Source organism: Echiichthys vipera (assembly GCF_963691815.1).
Source record: "Echiichthys vipera genome assembly, chromosome: 6".
Classification (NCBI taxonomy): Eukaryota; Metazoa; Chordata; class Actinopteri; order Perciformes; family Trachinidae; genus Echiichthys; species Echiichthys vipera.
The window spans coordinates 6,574,396-6,595,593 of record NC_139831.1 but is presented as its reverse complement, the minus strand read 5'-3'; the positions used below and the strand labels follow the sequence as shown (position 1 = coordinate 6,595,593).

Genomic DNA, 21,198 nt, shown 5'->3' with positions numbered 1-21,198 from the left:
TAATGAACCACTCAGTCTCTCGGTCTCCACTTCAAACAGGATGGGATCACAGCCAGGGCTCATTTTAATTAGACTGAATCGGCTGCGCTGGATGGACGGATAGACAAGAGCGGTAGATTTGTGAGGAACCACACTCACCACGAATGGAGGGGTCAAAGGAGGAGGTGTAGTTTGCAGTCACACTGGGAATAATTATGCTAATTCCTCTGATGGAGGGCAATTTTCCTTAAAGGCACAGGAAAAAGATTGGGGATTGGGTAAACTTAAATTACAAGAGTTAATCTGGACATATGCAGTGTCTATTGTATATCTGTTTCTGCTAATTCACTTAAATATTAGTTTTATTTCCGAGATTATCTATAGCATTCCCACACTCTGCATTTGTGCAGTTGCACATATTTACGGATCCATACCAATTTTTACTGAAAAAGATTACCAGCAAGAAACTTCATGTTGACTAAAATATGAACCACCCGGTGGATTTAAACTTGGCTTTAAAATATTATCAATCAATAACTGCCTCACTGCCTTATTTTTTCTGCATGAGAGCTCCTCATCCAGTGAACTTACAAATGGTCAAATTGGTTTCGGAAACTGTGGTATTCCCTATCGCATTCCCACAAAATTAAAAGAAATCTGCAACAGAAGTCAGTGCAGCAGTACCTTTTGAGAAAAAGAATTGGGTCTTAACATTACGACCTAAGACTCCCCAACCCACACCACTACGTTGCCTTTGAGGACATCAGTGATCTCACAGTTGAGCTTGTTGAGACGTCCGTCCAGGATGAAGAGGGACTCTCTGGATGGGCTCATGAGGTACTGTCCGAATAGTCCGCTGCCAACCATTACCCTGTTCCTATTGCTCCACGACCACTCGAATGACTTGGTGGCCTCTTTCAAGCTCTTGATCATCTTCACTTTGCCGGTGCTCAGCTCAACAAACAGAGCGTCAGTTTGACGGCCGGAGCAACCGAACACGTTGTACTGGTGGATCTCCGTGAAGGAGCGCTGGAAGGCCAGATCAGACAGGTGGAGGTTAGTGTGGATGTCAAAGGGCTCCTGGATCTCTCCCCGCTCTGAGATCACTTGGATCCTCATCAGGCCATCGCCATCATCGACAGTGATCAAGTAGTGGCCGTCGGGAGACACGTAGGGAGTGCCTGTGACGTCGCGGTTTTGTCCAATAACGCTATCTGTTACACTGTCCAAGATGAGTTGTGGCTGCGTGGCGCCGGTGGAGTCGGGCCTGCAGTTGACAAAGTAGTAGCCGCCAAGATGGGTGTAGGCTACAGACTTAGGGATGCAGTTATACTCCCGTAAACTGATGTTTTTCACATATGACGTTGTCTCTAGGTCGATCTTGTGGAGGACAGGCTCATTTCGGTGAAGGATGAGGCCAAATCTGTAGACAAGAAAAAAATAAAGAAAATCATTTGATCAATAACACATTTTGTCTTCTTGTAAACCCCAAATTGTGACTGATTTTTAGCCTTTATAGTAGTCGGCTGATCTACCACCACCACCTATCAACAACTATTGGATGGATAGCGATCAACTTTTGTGCAGCAAGTCATGGTTCTCAGGGGATGAAGTCGACAGAGTTTAGTTATAATCCAACTTTAAATGGTGTGCTACCAGCAGGTCAAATCATCTACTAGTATCTGCTAGGTGCTATGGTGATCATTGGTGAAATGTCATGACAGCTATTGAAGGGATTGCTACAGTATTACATTTGGTACGGACATTCATGTCTGCCTCAGGATGAATGGAATAACAACCTTGTTGATCCCTTAACTCATATAGAGCCATCCAATGCTAAAATCCCTGGGAAACCTCAGTTGTACTGTCTGTGTGTTTAGCTATATTTATCATGCTAAACTAAGAAGGTGAACATGTCAGACATTATACCTGCTAGAGATTAGAGTGTTATAATATAGAACATTAAGGCCCACCGAGGCTGGCAGTTAAAGACAAATTTGATGGTCGAAAAGAAGTGTAGCACACTTCTTCTCACCAGTCAAAATGGATCAGCATGTTAGCAATGCAGCTAAAAAATACGTCTGCTGAATCTGACTGTCAAACTTGTAGATAAGTAACAAATAGAGTTGATAATACATTTTAGAGCTGTCTGCACCAACACTACAGTCTTTATGGATACACCAGGAAATATTATAAATACTAAGCATTGTGTCTAAAAGTCCATAGTTTTCATCGTTATTTTAAAAGTAGAGTGGGGTTTTTGGCACAACTACACCTACTACCAAGGTAGATAGAGAAGGGGAAGATGTCTGAAGAGGTCAAAACTCCAGCAGCACTCGTTTAGTAAGACTGATGAGTTGGGGCTTGTGGATTTATCAGGATCAACCAGTTCATTATTATTTGAAGTCGGGATGTGCCAGTGGTAACTAAAAAGAGCAGCACAATCCACATATCATGATACACCAACCTGAAATAAGAGACGCTAATTAATATTTACTGTGTAACAGAGCGTGTGAGCGGAGTGGAGCGGCGATAATTTCTGCTCCTCGCTTGCGGAGCTGATCTTTCCCCCCACTCTGTTCTGAGCCGCTCCACTCAAATCACTCACCACTCGCTCCAAAAAAAGAAAGAAGCTGTGTGGAATTTATTAGATGAACGGCGCCCACTATGAGGCAGCGTGGGGGCACCGTCCATCTGCATGAACCACCAAGCTGCAATAATACAGAGACGAGCTCTGGCTCGCTACGAACTCATGCTGTGAGTGGTACCGGAGCAAAATTGGAGCAAGAGATAAAGGCAACCGTCCAATCTTTAAAAAAAAACTGCTCTGCGCTTCATGAAAAAAAAACCTTCTGCTAGCACTCCCCAATTTCTCACACTCTGCTCACGCCCCACTCACATGCTCTGCTGTGGTATTATGATAATTGTTGGCCTTGCAACATTTTTAAGGACATGTTGAGGAAAAACACTTAAATAATTGCTGAGAGATCCATTTAACCACTTCAACAGCCAAATACTGGTCACTGACAATCTTCGTAATGCCAGCCTAGCATCATCTACACTTTCCCCTCTAATAGAATTATAGCAGTTTTATGTGTGGCCATGGATCAGTGAAAATACTATTCATTACAAAAACCCAAGGAATCTTAATGGCATATTACATTTTAACAGCTGAGAGAGGTAAAGGGGGAATATGGAAGAGGCAGGCAGGCCTCAATTAAATGTGAATACCAGCTGATCAATGCTGACAGGCACTTCAATCTTGCAGTCATTCATCATCTTTCATGCCATTTGAACATCAAGCTGTCTGTACCTGCAGAAAATGGCTGTTTGAAAGCCACATTATCATCCCTGTGGAGGGAATCATTGATCCACAGATTGTGTAGACCACTGGGTCCAGCAAAGAAGCAGCGCCGAGGTCATGGAAAAACCAGATCTGTGTGGGGCTTTTGTCAGAATATAATGTTAAGGATCTTTAACATATTTGAAAAGCCAGGCCCATATAGTTCAGTTTACAGTTTTTAACCCTAAATTGTCGTTGGATGTGTAGTAGCTGTCGGACAATCGTGGATTTCTGGCATGTCAGACACGGTTCGGTTGTCTTGCAGTCTGAGTAGTTCTGGGATCAGATTTCCCACATGGCTTCTGTCAAAAGAGCTGTTTCATATAGTCAGCTTGTTAAAACATTATTGGTGTAGTATTTCACGTTTTGTTGCTGCCTGTAGTGAGAGAAATAAAACTGAACTATTGTCTGTTTCATCACAGTTTTTTTCCCTTCTTACTTTCAGTTCAAAATAGAATGACCTCAAGTCATGCCACCAATATCTTTATTTGATGACTCTGTCTTGTTTTAACAGTAATCACTGGAACTGTCCTTAGACAATAACAATTGGGTGTTGTTTGAGCAGGAAGGCTGTTTTGCTGTCCAAACATTTGCATTAAACCCAAGATTGAGACACTTCACATCATATTTTGCCCTGCATTAACTGCGTGTGTGCGTGTTTGTGTGCGTGTGTGTGGCAGAGACGGGCCTTAATGTAACTGCCAACCCAGTGAGTAAGTGTAGGGTTAAATTAACGCAGAGCAAAATGAATAATTGAATCAAATGAGCTGCCTGAATGTACAGTAATTCACTTTTGTTTTGATTTTGACAGACGCGTGGATATATTTAGCTTTTGTCGGCTGCACATTACTGTGCTATCTTTGACATTCCTTACCATTAAAATGTTAAACATTATCATTTAATGCCATGTTGCATTACAAGGTGTACATTAATTAGTTTCATTTCTTTTTTTTTTCTTTCACACAGACTTCATAGCTCTTGGGTTCACTGCAAAACATGCCAGTCAAACTTGTATTAAATATTCCAAGGAAATTATGATTGTTAGATTTGTCATTTATTCTCCTCCACTGGAAACTGAAAACATGAAATTAAATCAATTAGGGTACATGTTTTATGAGTTACCCTGTTAATTTAACAGCTGGGAGAGTGCAAGTCTTGACTTTTAACCAACTAAATGGATTTTATGAGACTTTAAAAGCCAAATCTGTATAAATCAAGCACCCTGACAATAATATGTACTTGATCCTACTTTGTCTTACCTTTATTAAAAAAATAGCTCCAAGACATGTGAATAAAAGATTTTTAAAACGTACTGTGCAGCTTAAACCTGAAACCATTTGCCCTGTTCATCCGCTGATGAGTTACACACCAATATCACCGCCCTGCCTGCTGAAAATGTTTTGCTTTGGGTCGTTTTCAATCCGTTGTTGACAGATCGATGGGTAGAATTCACACATACTGTGGTATTTTGGTAACATGCTTGGAAGCTAAAGGTCAACGGTGCATTTATTCTGCAATGAAAAGATTATTTTCACCGGCAGAAGATATTTTTTTCACGTTTGACGAATTAATAATCACACATTGTTCTAATGTGAACACAGCTGGCTCGCTTCACTGGCAGACCCAGATCGCTCGCAGCCAAACTGACAGCTGCTGTTTGTCGTTTGTGTCAATGATTAATGCGTCAAAGATTCTCCCTGGTTCTGCTCAATAGGGTTATGTTTAACTACAACCGCTTCACATTTCATCATCGTATCTTCATGTCGATATTTTCCGTTTAAGAAATGACTGGGTCTCAACACTTTGCTCTGCGGTTCAGCTAAAGCTCCTGAGGGCAAAATTCATGAACAAGGAGCAGAACAATGAATGCTGCAGTAAAAGATATCTATAACACAGCAACTCTTGTTCAGACATCCTCCAGCGCAAAAACATCGAATCAACATCTCGCTCGCCGTGTTTTGCCAAAAGGCAGTCGGTGGGAAAAATAAGTGTGGGCAGCCTGAGCTGCAGGGTACTGCAGATGTGGGTTAAGATAAGAAGTAACAGCTTTTTCTGCTGACATGCAGAGTTGCCTGACTCTAAGTCAATGGTTTTAATGAATGACAGCCCCCCGGAAGCTCCTGCTCGCTTTATAGTAGCTGCAGAGGGAATCCCAAAGTCATTAAACAATCCCCGGAAGTTGTTGAATATATGTCGGCTGTGCGAACACTGCTCATGTTGTTAAATGGACTAATCAATGCCGCCTTGCTGCCAACAGAAAAGTGGCTGTCTGGGTACAAGATTAAAAAAAATCATTGCCACAAGGCAGCAGTTAATTTAAACTTTCCTGATATGTGCAATAAAAACAGCTGTCTGGATAAATAACTGCATCCACGCACATATAGATCTAAAGTTCTTTGTGTATCGCAACTGTATACTGATGTATTGTCCTTTCGAATACACAGAAGACCACTTCCCACCACGGTTAACAAGACCGAATAATGAGCTGGTAACAAAACTGCTGTACGTGGACAGACGACCGCATCTCAGTGTGCCACTTCCATCTGCTTTCAGCTAAATGTAGAAATCCACATCATGAATTAAGCTTGTCTAAAAAAAAAACGTCATTGACTTAGCAGGACAAAATATTAGAAACAGTTGCAATCCAATACAAAACCACCGCAATAGGTAAAGTATAAGTATGGGCTAAATTGCGTTTTCACTGAGCACTTGTAGGAAAGTCAAATATGTTACAGGGCCTTTGTGTACTGCTTTACTTGCTTTCCCAGTCACGCTCTACATTTACATTTTGTATCATTTAAATCATTGAGGGGCGGTAGTAGCTCAGTCCATAGGTGACTTGGCTGGGAACCGTAGGGTTGCTGGTTCAAGTCCTTGTGTGGACCATGTATGGAGTGTGGACTGGTGGCTGGAGAGGTGCCAGTTCATCTCCTGGGCACTGCCGAGGTGCTGTTGAGCAAGGCACCAAAACCCCAACTGCTCAGGGCACCGGTCACTGGCAGCCCCCTCGCTCTAACATCTAATCAATAATTACATGTATATAGGTCCTGTCTGTGCATGTGTGTGTATTTCAGGCCTGTGTGTGTAACATGATTAATAATAAGAGTGAAAAAACTCAATTTCCCCGTTGCGGGATAAATAAAGTAATTCTTCTTCTTCTTCTTCTTCTTACAAATGAAATATCAGTTACGTTTGGGCTAAATTGCTGTAAGTAAAGTAAATCAACTGTAAAACAATATGTAACTTGCATATAATTTACTCAGTTTTATTTGTGCCGTTAATATCTATCATTATATCCTACGCTTTAATCAATTGTTGGGAAATGTTGCAATCAATGATCAGGACGGCTTTGTTGCAATATTGGATTTTTAATGTTTTTTGCATCAAGGTGATTAACTATTTTCCTTTAACGTTCGGGATCATTAAACGTGATAATATTATTTACAGTATATTGATATAACAATAGGGTGAGAAGTTCAGCCATCCGTGAGGAACTCGGAGTAGAGCCGCTGCTCCTTTGCTTTGAAAGGAGCCAGTTGAGGTGGTTCGAGGATCTAGGGAAGTGTGCAAGGCACGTCCAGCTGGTAGGAGGCCTTTGGGGAGACCCAGGACTAGGTGGAGAGATTAGATCTCCACACTGGCCTGGGAACGCCTCAGGATCCCCCAGTTAGACCAGATGTGTCCCGGGAAAGGGAAGTTTGGGGTCCCCTGCTAAAGCTGCTGCCCCCACGACCCGACCCCGGATAAGCGGATGAAGATGAGATGATATAACAATAGAAAATTAGACATGCTTGATTAATCAATTACTAGAACAACAGAAAATGAATCAGCAACTTTTTGATTCTCGACAAATTATTTAAGTCCTTTTTCAAGCTGAAACTTGTTGTTGGACAAGATTTTATAGACTGAACATATTGTCATTTGAGCTGGAAGTATAAGCAATTTTTCATAATTTGAATTTCTAGCTTCCAAAAGGGGGAATTTGCTGCTTTTCACCTGTCTTTACATTACAGTAAATTATATTTATTTCAGTTTTGAGCTGTAAATTTGAGAATTTGTGATCAGCATTTATTCAGTTTTCTAAATGGTTCATTGGGAAAATTGGCAGTTGATAGTTGCACCACGAAACATTTCTAAAAGATTGTAAACTGTTAAACCCGGCTCAGACCAAAGATCCACGACGAGACGAGTTGAAACTTGCAACTACTTCTACAATACAACAATCATCTCCATAACAACGACTCTTTGTACTTCTGTTCCAACTTCTGACTTTTCAGGCGATTTTGTAGCTGGATATAATTTAGAAATATGAATGAGTACAGAGCTAGTGAGGGCGGCACGGTGGTGAGGTGGTTTGCACTGTTGCCTCACAGCAAGGCTGGGGCCCTTCTGTTTGCATGTTCTCCTCATGTTTGTGTTTTCTCTGGCTTCTCTGGAGTAGGTGCCAATGTGAGTGTGAATGGTTGTTTGTCTCTATGTGCCCTGTGGACTGGCGTCCTGTCCAGGGTGTACCCCGCTTCAATGTTGGCTGGGATCGGCTCCAGCCCCCCCACGACGCCAATAGGGACAAGCGATTGAAGATGGATGGACAGAGCTAGTTGCTACAGCTGACAAAACAGCAAAAATAGTGTAGTAATTTCTCTGATTCACTGCTTTGGTCTTGATTATTGCTCTCCCTTTCCTTATTGCCTTATTATCGCTCGACCCTCTCATTCTCTGTCGTTTTCTCTCGTGCGCACTTGTTGAGCCTCCGTCAGCCGATCAAAATGCCTTGAGTTTTGGATGGTTTGTAAGTGAACTGACCGGCACTCTTTGCTGTGAGTTAATTGGCTGTTTAAACAGATGCCTTACATTGTTAAACGTAAAAGTTCACCGTTTGCAATGTTCTAGAATGGTTTTGTCTTGTCGCAAGTCTTTGGCCTGTAACTGTTAAGATGCACCCTATCTGTATAATGGGAAGGTATTTGTTCAGGCATTATGTTTTGCACTTTAGCTGCGTAAACAACATTCATAATAAGCGGGTCTGGCAGTAGCAGAAACAAACCATAAGCTTATTTTTAAGAGCATCAAAAACGATGAGCAACTAGTTAAGGTAAAGATGGCAATTTTCTAACAACACTGGGAACACTTTCCTGCAATCTTCCCTGCGGGTCCCAGTGGATCTAATTACAGCTGTGCCAGCAAACCCAGCACCCCATCCACAACATACACACACGAACACACCGGACTGCTGACTCCTCCTCTCCAGGGTACCGCTACCATCCTTAAATCCTCCAGACCTCCTGCTTGTTCCTGGCCTCTCCATGACATTAGTTAAACATTTGGGAGCAGCTTTTCTCTGTCCAAGTTAAGCCCGAGAGTTACAACCACTTGTGACTTTATAAAAAGCACAGCAGCATGTCAGTGCTTTGTTGTTGATTCACTCAAATGTTAGAGAAGAGGTGAGGTGCCGACTGTCTCCCTTCTGGCTATTGTCTTTATAGCTTATGCAGAATTCTGATTTATGTAAAAAAAAAAAAAAAAAAAACATATTATAGGGCTGCTTGATATGGAGAAAATCTAATATGATATTTTTGACCTCAATATCTATATTGTGACTAGAGAGTTTTGATAAATAATTATATATATAATCTATAGATATAATGACTAGGTGGAGTCTAGGTAGTTAAAAAAAATTACATCTCTCTACTGTTAAAGCCTTTAAAACCATAAGACAACACATGTTATTTTACAAAATCTATCACAATATATATATATATATATATCTACCCAAACCGTAAAAAACAAAAATAAGTAATCTTAACCGAGGATGCTAATGACTTCTATGATTACAGCTATTAGAGAAGAACCAGCCTCTTTGACCATTTGCCACAAAAAGACTCTTATGGAGAAGGGCTGCACGATATGGAGAATATCAAATATGACATTTTTGACCTCATTATCTATATTGTGACGATATTGTACGGGTTGAGCTTTCACAAAATATTTTCACAAGAGTTTTGATAAATAATTATAAGTAAGGGGGATATAATGACTAGGTGGAGTCTGGGTGGTTAAAAAATGACATATCTCTACTTTAATAAAGCCTTTAAAACCGTAAGACAACACGTCATATATATATATATATATATATATATATATATATATATATATATATATATATATAACCAAACTGTAAAAACAAAAATAAGTCATCTTGACCGAGGATTGCTAATGACTTCTATGATTACAGCTATTAGAGAAGAACCAGCCTCTTTGACCATTTGCCACAAAGACTCTTTTGAATTGCACGCACACAAACCTGCACGGCTTTTTAAATGAGGCAGAGCTGAGTTAAGCTTGTTTTCTGGGTACTTAGCAACATAATTACACTGCTTCCTTGTTTTTAAAACAGTGTGCTAAAACGCTGAGCACATTTGTCTCCAGCTACAGGTGCTCTGCCAGGTAGTTGATAGATACAAATAACAATATAAATGAAGTCACTTTTTCTGTTGAGCTTCAAGATCCCCAAAGCTTAAATTCCCTGGTTGTAGATTTAGAAACAAAATAACTGCAGTTTGGGTGAGTGCCTGATTGGATGATGATACTTTATACCAGGGCTTCCCAACCCTGCTCCTGGAGATCCACTGTCCTGCATGTTTTAGGTTTCTCCCTCCTCCAACACACCTGAATCTAATGATGTGCTCGTCATCAAGCACCTGAAGCCTGTCACAGGTTTGAAAATCTTTAGACTCAAGTGTGTTAGAGCAGGGAGGAACCTAAAACATGCAGGACAGTGGCCCTCCAGGAGCAGGATTGGGCAGCCCTGCTTTATACAATACAATATACACCACAGGTCTGTTTGGTGTTAGCTCAGCGCAGTTTGCTTTCATTTAACGTGATGTTTGATTAATCCATCGGCAGCATTAATCCATCGGCAGCAAATTAAAGGGCAAATAGTTTGATGATTGATCAGCTGTTTAAGTTATGTTTCAAGCTAAAATGCCAAACCTTTGCTGCTTCCAACTTGTCCTTGATTTGCTGCTTTTCTTTGTTGTATATCGACTGAATTTGACTGAGAGTCGGATTTGAACAAAGCGAGACATTTAGAAAGGAAACTTGTGAAATGTACATTTCGTAGACTGAATAATTAATTAGCAAATAATCGTTAGTTGCAGGCCTCATTCACCTTGTGGCCAAATGATCGAACATGCTTACCCCGTTTATCCACAACAGTATAACTAATCATTTTTATAATATGAAGAGCTCTTTTCCGAAACGAGATAAAAGCCAGATTTAAAAAAAATGAGTTTGTCATGCCACTTTGCTGTATACAGAACCTATTCACTGCTTCATCAGTGTTTCATGCCAAATCTACATTTCCTTGTTTAAAATGGTCTCAAGATGCAGTTCCTTTCCAAACCGCGACCAGCGCCAAACCTATTTTTAGCCTAAATGCGATACGTCCTCTCAACCAATCAGAATTCAGTGAGCGGTTAATGTGGCCCGGGAAAGGGAAGTTTGGGGTCCCCCGCTAGAGCTGCTGCCCCCGCGACCCGACCCCGGATAAGAGGGTGAAGATGAGATGAGATGAGATGAGATGGGACAGTAATGAAACAGCAAATACAATCACTTAAGGAAGGAACATGTGACTGAGTTTTCATCTCAGACTGAACACTGCATTCTGTTTTTCATTAGTTTGCTCTGTAAAATGACACACAGTGATCTGACGTGAACATAAAGGGACTTTATTGTTTTATTTATGATGACATCTTTCATTTATTTGGTCAGTAATATGTTTTGGTTTAAGAAACTTGAGACTGACTAAATTTAAAATGGCTGCCAAAATGGGTAATAAGGTCACTCATAAGTGCTGGTTTGTCAAATCACATTTTAATTTCCAGCTGACCAACTGTGCAAAAAGAAGAAGAATAAGAATTACTTTATTAATCCCACAAGGGAAATTCTATTTTTTCACTCTGCTATTATTATTATTCATGTTACACACACAGACCCGAAATACACACACATGCACAAACAGGACCTATATACATGCAATAATGGAGAGATGTCAGAGCGAGGGGGCTGCCAATGGATCAGCGCCCAGAGCAGTTGGGGGTTCGGTGCCTTGCTCAACAGCATCACCATTCATGGTCCACACAGGGACTCGAACCGGCAACCCTACGATTCCCAGCCGGGTCACCTATGGACTGAGCTACTGTCGCCCCGTGGCAACTATTTTTAGAACTATTTCAGGTGTTGGGCCACGGCCTCCTCTTCAGCACAGATGACCACTTGGGCCTTTTTCCAAAATCTCCATTACAGCCTCGACAGACGAGCACACTCATTTTCACACTAACTACCTGGCCAAATCATTATCACGCTATTGAGTCTATGAGGAAAAAAGTGAACGAAATGCCAATGAGGTGAATGTAATTTGTGAATCAATTTGCATTAGGAGTGTTCTTGGATCAGACTGGACGCACCTGATGTGGTTAATGATGAGGCTGGAGGCCGGAATGAAGAAGTCGTCCACCCTGTCGAAGCGCCTGCCGATCGGCTGCGTGTGAACAGTGTGATGGGAGACTCGTCCACTGGCCTGATTGATTACCTGGGGAACACCAACGAAGAAGGTGGTGGGTGTTAAACATGAGCGCAATGAATACAAGTGCATCTACTTGTTTGAGTTTGTAACTCGTACTTATTTGTAGCTTACAACCAAAAGAAAGTAATACTTACTACCTAGAGTGAGTTTCATTTCATTAAAAAGAAGTGAAATAAACTCAGATAAATGACTCAAATATGTTGCTATCATGTGTGCAGATTTGAAATATAAGCCTTCATCCTCTTCTCTTATTGCTGAGTTGTTGGAGCTTCACAGTGGGAGGTGGTATGTGCCGTTGTCACTGGCATCTAAGTAATACTTGCATGCATGGAAGTCTGCAGACGTATGCTTGTGTGTGGGCAGGGTTTGCTTTGATTGTGCCACAATGCACAAAGCGAATTGCCACAGACCGAGCCCTGCATTATGAATTTCTGTGCAGGCGACGATGAGCAGGATTTTGAAAACCACTCAACACTCAAACTGAGTCCACTCTCAGAGAACACAAAAGATACGTTTTTAAAATACATTTCCATTTCATTACATATCTACTGAATCTATTCGGAGCAAGTCATGCTCCCATCGCGTTTTTTGTTGTTGTGTATTCCAATTCACTGGACGTGAAATAAACCAGAATGTTAACATCCACATTAAATGAACAGTGTAGAGAATCTAACCCCGTCATTGCCCTCCTGTAACATGAGGGGATTACATGTAAAAAAAAAAAAGACAATTCCTTCGCTGTTCACCTAACAAGGATGTGACTCACTAGACCAATAAATTGGCCGTGCTCATATGAGCTGATTACGTACGGTAGCGTACAGTCTCCTTTATTTATCTCTGTGCCAGATAGAATGAGGCCTCTGTGCCTAACTGTCCCCGTTGCCCAGTTGATGTAAACTCAAAACGTCCTACATGTTTATTAGCTGTCTTTATAAATTCAGTATAACGCCCATTTACGCAGCATTATTTCATCAGTGAAACAGGAGTCATGTCAGGCGTTCCTCTTTGCCTTCTTCCCTGAGAGATGTTACCAAAGGATTAATATCCATGCTTACTCCACAGTTTTCACATTAAACGCCCTGCGCTTTATTGGAAGTCCTTAATGTGAAAAAACATCAGGATGTTTCGTTGATGGAGTATAAAGACATTATTTCTGCGGCTACAGGTAATTCCTAGCCCCGCAGAAATGTCTTATTTTTCCACCTAGGCTTTATTAGTCATAATTTGTTAATACTAGCCACATAGCCACAGCTATTATTTGAGTACTGGCTTATGTTATATCAATGTTGGTGTATATGTCAGACGATAAGTTGCATGAAAGTGCTGTACATCAAGAAACAGCTGAGTAAATATTATGGCCACACTTTTTTTTAGTTTTAATTCAAGCCCCCCTTCAGACACGTTTTAAAGTACCGTATTTTCCGCACTGTAAGGCTCACCCAAAAACCTTCAAATGTCTCAAAAGCCGACAGTGCGCCTTATAATCCGCTGCGCCTTATATATGGACCAATATTGAGCCACAACAGGTCTCGCAACTACGGTAAGCAGCCGCCGACTCTATTTTCCCCTGTAGAAGAAGTAACGCGCGGTGCATGTTGAGATATATGACTGTGCGAAGCGTGCCGTTTCATTTCCATGTGTGTGTTTGTGTAAAGAGCCCAAAATGGCTCCTATTAAGAGACACGCTTACGACGCAGAGTTTAAACTCAAGGCCATTAGTCACGCAGTAGATCACAGGAATAGAGCAGCAGCGAGAGAGTTTAACATGAACCAATCAATGGTGCGGAAGTGGAGGAAGCAACAAGATGACCTGCGCCAAGTAAAGAAAACTAAACAGAGTTTCCGAGGGAACAGAGCGAGATGGCTACAGTTGGAGGACAAACTCCAACAGTGGGTTGTTGAACAGAGAGCAGCAAGTAGAAGTGTCAGTACAATCACTATTCGACTGAAGACAACAGCGCTAGCCAATACTATCCAGCTGCAGACCCAGAGCACAAGCCCCTCACTTGACACAAGCCCCTTGCTTGACGGAGGTGACGCAAAAGTTTTTTTTTCAAGTGAGGGACTTGTGTCAAGTGAGGGGCTTGTGCTCCGGGTCTGCAGCTGGATGCTACTCGCGCTATCACATGAACTTAACATCAATGAATTTAGAGGCGGTCCTTAACGTAACCCCAGCCTCGACTGTAGCGTCTATTCTATGCGCCTTATAATGCGGTGCGCCTTATATATGAAAAAAGTTTAAAAATAAGCCATTCATTGAAGGTGTGCCTCATAATGTGGTGCGCCTTATAGTGCGGAAAATAGGGTATGTAAAAACTACTCTGCTACGATTAACATTTTGTTTAACACGGTTTTCCCACATAGAAATTTAGAGACGAGGCTGGAAGCACATCTACTCTTTCTCCCTATTTGAGAAATTCTAGAAGGCCCCCGCCCTTCCCTCCACCGTCGCTTGTGCTCGTTAGACTTGGTTCATGACTACAATTTAGCATCTACCGGCGGGTAAGAGTGGATAACTTGCAGCAGTACACATTGGGATGGCTAAACATTGGAGAGAATCAGCTTTAGGTCTACGTGTTCAAGCCAGCTTCAGAAAGGAGGAGGTTTCAGATCAATTCTTTGCCGGTGTTTTGTGGAAGTAGTTCCCGTCGTTGTTTTACATCTATCAGTCACCAGCTTTAGCGTGCGTGACCACCTTCTGGACGAGGAATGTGAAAACACCTCTAGTGTTGCTCAGATACAAGTCACTACAGTCAGTGACATACATTTTAGAGGACAGATTCATTGGAAAAACATTGTTGAGTGGAGAGGCACTTTAACTTATAATTTGTTTTGGTCTATTATATTATCATTATTACATTTAAAAAAAAAAATTTATCAAACTATGGATGTGACTAATCAGCACTTTCCTCTCATAGTCGTTATTTAAATTTCAAACCTAACGTGCTGCAGTTCTGAGCCAAAACAAGTGAAAATGTGTCACTGTCCAAATACTTACACACTGTAAGTGACAGTTAATTACCCCTCAACAAGCAAAACAAATAAATCAACAACTGAATATCTCAGAGAGTCTGCAGTGATTAATGCCGCATTCATGTTCTATTGGTAAAAGGGAAAGAACAGGACATTTAATTAGTTGTGACGCCTTGCCAAGACAATGATTATAAGGTTACCGTATTTTCTGCACTAAAAGGCGCACCACATTATAAGGTGCACCTTCAATGAATGGCTTATTTTGAAACTTTTTTCATATATAAGGCGCACCGCATTATAAGGCGCATAGAATAGACGCTACAGTCGAGGCTGGGGTTACGTTTTGCATCCATTAGATGAAGCTGCGCTAAAGGGAATGTCACCAAAACAGTCAGATGGTTGTTGCTTCCTCCACTTCGGCACCATTGATCGGTTTTTTGAATCATTCATGTCCCATCAATGCATGTTACTGATTCAGCTTCTTCCCCGGAGCTGTTTGTGCTTTGTCGTCTCGCAGGTCTCTGCTGATGGTGGTGGTGCCTGCTGCCGTGGTCCTACATGACGCTTTCTGCTGCTATTGTCACTGTTACTCATATATACTATCACTAGTTTAATAAACTATAAAATTTGTAGCTGTATTGTAGCTGCTATTGCCACTACTCATCATTGATCATGTTTGCCACCATAATTATTATCATTTTCATATTCTGTCACTTTAGCTGTGCTTGTTTCTACTATTCTGTTGTATTAACTGCCTTAACATATACGTCATATTCACATTACTATAAATATTATAGTTACTGTTAGGCTTTGCTTGCATCTCTGGAAGTGTGTCTGTCTGTCTCTCCCTGTCCATCTGTGTGTCTTTTCTCTCTTTCTCTCTCCTTTTCTTCCTCCCCAACCGGTCAAGACAGATGGCCGTCCTCCAAAGAGCTGGGTCTGTCCGACGTTCCTGCCTGTTATAGGGAAGGTTTTCGTTGCCACTGTACTCTACAGAGGAATTGTTGGGTCTATGTAAATCATAAATAAGTCATTGAGTGTGGTCTTTACCTACTCTGTAAAGTGTCCTGAGATAACTTTTGTTATGATTTGACACTATAAATAAAATTGAATTGAATTGAAAATTGAATTGAATTGAATTGAATTGAATTTATGTTAAACTCTCTGGCTGCTGCTCTATTCCCGTGTTCTACTGCGTGACTAGTCGCCTTGAGTTTAAACTCTGCGTCGTAAGCGTGTCTCTTAATAGGAGCCATTTTGGGCTCTTTACACAAACACACAAATGGAAATGAAACGGCACGCTTCGCACAGTCGTATATCTCAACATGCACCGCGCGTTACTTCTTCTACGGGGGAAAATAGAGTCGGCGGCTGCTAACCGTAGTTGCGAGACCTGTTGTGGCTCAATATTGGTCCATATATAAGGCGCACCAAATTATAGGGCGCACTGTCAGCTTTAGAGAAATTTGAAGGTTTTTAGGTGCGCCTTATAGTGTGGAAAATACGGTATTTTAATACACTATGCATTTGTTGTAGGTTAAGTATAAATATAAATGATGATTGTGGTTTTTATGACCTTGAACTTTCTGGATTGTTTTTATTGACAAACCTATGCGATGTATGCATGTTCACACGTGGAATTTATCATCACCTTGTACTTAAGGCAATCTGACCCAAAGCTGATACGGTTAGTCAGTGAAGCGGTCACTATTTTGATATTAACTTAGTCTTCTGAGTCACTCTTCAAGCAAAAAGCCCAAACATTTGCTGGTAAAAGGTTCTTAAATGGGAGTACTTTCTGTTTTTATCTGTTTTATATTATTGTAAAAACTGAATCTTCTTGGGTTTGGAGGAGGTTGGTCAATATGAGACATTTGAAGACATCACTTTGAGCTCAGGGAAATGGTGATGGACATTTTCTCAATCAAAAAAACTAATGCACTCAATAATTGATAACTTGTAAGTCAGTCAGTAAGAGGACACATGTATGTGCAACACAAACATTAAGTGGCCCTTTGTAAAGCTTGGATCAAATCCTGGCAACGATGAAGTCTCATTCTCTGCTTTTCTACCTTGTTCCACGCATAAAACCATGCAGAGGAAGAATTAACATTTGGAACATTGAATTGTGGACTCACCTGCAGAGTAGGTAAGTTCTTCTCCATGTCTCCCCAGCTGAGCAGCCACACCTGGTCGTGAGACTTGTCATAGTGAAGCTTCACAGGATAAGGGTCGGTGCTGACCGTCTGGAGGGACACACACAATCAAATCAAACCAAACTGAGTCTTTAAAGACATCTGGGCCGCAGAATAACAATTCCAGGCAATCTAGACTTTGCTTTTACAGAGATCCTTCTTTGATGTGCAGTGGTAATGCTTTTGAAAAGTTTTCCTGCAGGCTAATGCATCAGGGGTTGACAGGAGCGGGTCTTCTTTTAACAAGGCAGAGCGGAGGTGTGCTTTTTATGTTGCATTTCAAATCAAGTGGTGACAGACACAAAGGCTTTACCACACTGAAGTAATTGCTTTCAGTCTTTATCCGTTCCTCGACACACGTCAGCAGTATTCCAAGTCAGAAGAACAATAGATGAGTCGCATGTGACAAAAAAGCGCTCCTCATGCATTATGTCCACCTGAGTGCAGGGAGACAGGCAGCTCAAAGGGAATAGAGAAAGCACCAGGGAGAAGGAGACATGCAGTTGCAACAGCCTCAACAAAAAAAAGCAATCATCTTTTTTCAAGAAAATGATTGCAACCCTGCAGTCCCACGATCCTCTTTGACTGCAGCTTACTGTTTATACTATTTGTTTTGCAGTCCAGCCCTAATCGTTTTGTTTACCTATGCAAAAAAAAATATATATATATATATGGTATCACTGAGAGAGCAAACAGCTCCTGAGAGGGTTATTCCAAGTAGGATGAGATTATCTGTCAAATCATAACCGATCTCTGAGCATGTAGTCATAGGAGAAAACAGGTGTTCGTGTTGTTCTTTTTCTCTCGACTAACAACTTCTTTCTGGCTGAGGAAGATTATCCAGATCCTCAGCCAATATGTTCTGGTAACTTTTAGTGCCGACAGCAGATCTGACAGAGACGAAGCGCGAAAAAACATTACACCGGCTGCACACATTTAATTAATTATTACAAGCTAAATAAACACTTCTCATAAAAAAAAAAATCTTTACAGTGCATTTAATTGGTTATAAATTTCAAAATGCAATTTATTCATTACTTTACGGAAGCCGTGAAAGACTTGTTTTTGGGGGCGGGGGGGCATTGTTGGCCAAAACCCGTACAAGATTAACTTTGAGGCTTATTTAGGCTGTTTTGAGGGCGAGAAAGCTGTGCCAAAGGTCAGCAAAATGCAGCATAAACAGCATGTTTTACCCTATTAGTGAACTACAAATGTCTGTAAAACATAATGGGACTGTGCATAGGTGCCGGCTTGGTTTAACAGTGTAGACATGACACTTGACTGGTTCTGTAGATCCCATGTTTATCTTCTTAAACCGCCTGAAAACAGCAGCAGTCTTCGACAGTTAAAACACACAGACCTCCTGTGAAACAGCCATGCCCAGACGCAGCAGCTGTGATGAACAAATAACGTCCAGGTGTGTACTTAACTTGCGTATACAAATTAGGTAGGTTTACGCTGCCTGCAGGCATCGTGATCACGTCATCCATCAACGTGAATATTAAGTAGCCATGTGGCTACACAATATAGGAGTTACTATCCAGTACGTACCAGCTACTATCTGGTATGTACTTGATAAACTTAGGTTTTGGCCAACAGTTCCCTGATATTTATTTTCACCTTTCCTTTTCAGGGCTTCCATATTACTTCATGCATGTCAATGATATTAGAAATTCAATGAGAAAATGGAAAACAGTGAAACCTGTGTTTCTCTTACTATTCGAGACGAGAGACAGGTTCAGGTGGTTAATTAACCACTGTTAATATAATGCAATGATGCTAAACCTTCAGGCGACTTAATAATGAGCTTGTGACAGTCTCCGGGACACCAACCTGCTTACTGGCAGGTCCCTGAGAGGCTCGCGAGTTGTAAACAGACATCACAGTGGCAGAACAGCTGCAGGGTTCTGAGCAACCCTGGATTTATCTGACGCGCCCGAAAAATCCACTGACACCGAAAATAAATGCTGCTGCAAGGTGGCAGGGTGTCTGTGGGATTGCCTCTTACACCATCACTAAGAAATTGTAGTTGCCATGTAACAATATCTTTGAAAAGGTTGCCAGGTTACAGTATCCATGAAGAGGTGGGTCTCGGGGTGACCTGGTTACCACATCAATAAGGCGGTTAAGTGCAGGTCTTGGCTGTAGCAGTAAGTATGAAATGAGTAAGGTCAGGGGTTAGCAAGTGAACTAAAGGTGAGAAAACTGATTTTAATGCTGGAAAAGCAGCGTTTCCGATCGTCAGTGACAGTGGAACAGGGAAGGGGTGAAGCACTGTTCAGGCTCTGGACAAGTGGGAAACAAAAATCTGACACATGTTGAACGAGCAGCTGTGTTTGGGTTTGATTCCACTTTATCAAACCTGCATTCTTTCCAATTATTACTTTTAAAAAAAAATTTTTTTAATCAAATCTACTGTAATGAGGTTTTTGCTTTGGCAAGTGGAATTAACAATAATGATACATAATTAAAAATAAACTAATTAACTGAGATCTATGATCAGCTGTTTGCTGAGAAGGCAGAAACGCCTTTGAGAAGAAATGAAAAGTTGATGAAATGCAGCTCACACATTGGCATAATAGCTGCACTTACTTTGACACATTGTTTATCACAAGCTACTTAATCCAGATGCTTCGGATTCAGAACTAGCACGAAATTTAAACCAGCAAAACAGGCGAAAAACTAGATTCTACATTGCCCTTTGCTACAAAAAAGTTTATTACAGGAATTATGCCAAACAAGACCAGATCCCAAATCTCTTTCTGGGTTATCAGAACCCAACGCTAAATCAAACCTTGTTTCTTTGAGACTAATCTGCCAAGTTTATGTTGCCTTTGCTCTGGCGGGTACGTCTGCGCTCCCCCCAAGATTCTGTAACCGCATTTCAGATTCTGTAACTGCGTTTCTTGCCTAAAATTTTTTCAGAACACACTTTATATTGGACTGTTTAGCTGAAATTTGAGAAAGTCTGTGACCTTAACACCATTTTTTTCCTGCTTCAAAACAGGCCAAGCACCGCCCCAACTTGAATGCATCCCGCAACCCTACATAGCTCTGATCGGTTGTAGGTTGTAGGTTCATTGCTCTGATGGCATTTTGGTCCACACTGTTGGAAACACCCCTTAGAACTTGATTAATTTAAGAGAAACGTTACAGACTATAGGAAACTTTTCTTTAGTTAATGTCAGATTATCTTTTTGTCTTGATTTTTTCTTATTGTTTTAAAAAGAAATAGTTAATAAATAATAAATAACCACTTTTTATCGAGGTGGTCTAATTTATTTGCCATTCCAACTTGTCATCCTGCCATTTCTGCCACTTTCCACATACTGGCTTTTCAACAGACCTTGCATTAGGATTGGCTGACAGACATAGGGATGCCAGTTCATCTGTTACCAAGTGCCATGGATTTATGACCCATCATCAATGTGTCTTAACTGTTGCATATACCTCAGTGCAAATGTGAGCACTAGGCAGGCGAAGTATCACAGCAGAAAGGTGACCAGGGTTGTTTAGGGCAGCTGTGATTGGTGAATCAAGGAAGAGGTAGTGCCTAGCATTGGTCAGTTATTGGGTTTAACAACATTATTCAAACAACCACATCCGGCCTTCTGCCTGGAGCTCACCAGGGCTCGTGTTAGCACATCACAGTACTCACTCTCGTGTATTAGTATGCGACTAAATTATTACTCAAGTAGAATATTTTAAGTGCAGGCATAGTTAATGTGCAAGCTGTTTCCGAAAAGGCTGGAGTTCCCCATGCACTTTGGGTTAAAGTTGGATCATGTACAGAAGTCCACTGCTCTTAAATAATTGAGTGTCTGGATGAAGGACGATGTATTGTATCAAACTGAATGAGATGAAGACAATTTAATGAAAAACGGGTACCTCATTCAACAAAATCTGTCATACAAAATACCCAAGAGGTAATGATTTGTCGAAGGTTCTTGTAAAATATATTGTGTTCAATCAATGTGGGAACTTTTGGCAGTTTTTGGTATAAAAGAAGGAAAAGTAAGCTTGTCTCCTGCAACTTTGATGGGTTTTTGGGAACAGTTGGAGGCTGAAAGAACTTTCACAGCACAGTTATGATCCTTTTCACTGTCTCGGTGTAAAATTGTAAA

At 41.1% G+C, this 21,198-nt stretch overlaps 1 protein-coding gene across 2 annotated transcripts in view; it reads right to left on the bottom strand.

The window, feature by feature from the left end:
• Positions 1–699: 699 nt before the first annotated feature.
• fstl5 (follistatin-like 5) overlaps positions 700–21,198 on the bottom strand; it is a gene marked incomplete at its 3' end in the record, with an annotated part of 184,505 nt that continues 164,006 nt past the window's right edge. For both annotated transcript variants that reach the window (XM_083915590.1, XM_083915591.1), the window contains exons 14-16: positions 17,018–17,125; positions 11,788–11,912; positions 700–1,402 (exon numbers count right to left, since the gene is read on the bottom strand). In XM_083915590.1, coding sequence (XP_083771716.1) covers positions 700–1,402; positions 11,788–11,912; positions 17,018–17,125 — 936 coding nt within the window. The remainder of the gene's footprint in view (positions 1,403–11,787; positions 11,913–17,017; positions 17,126–21,198) is intronic.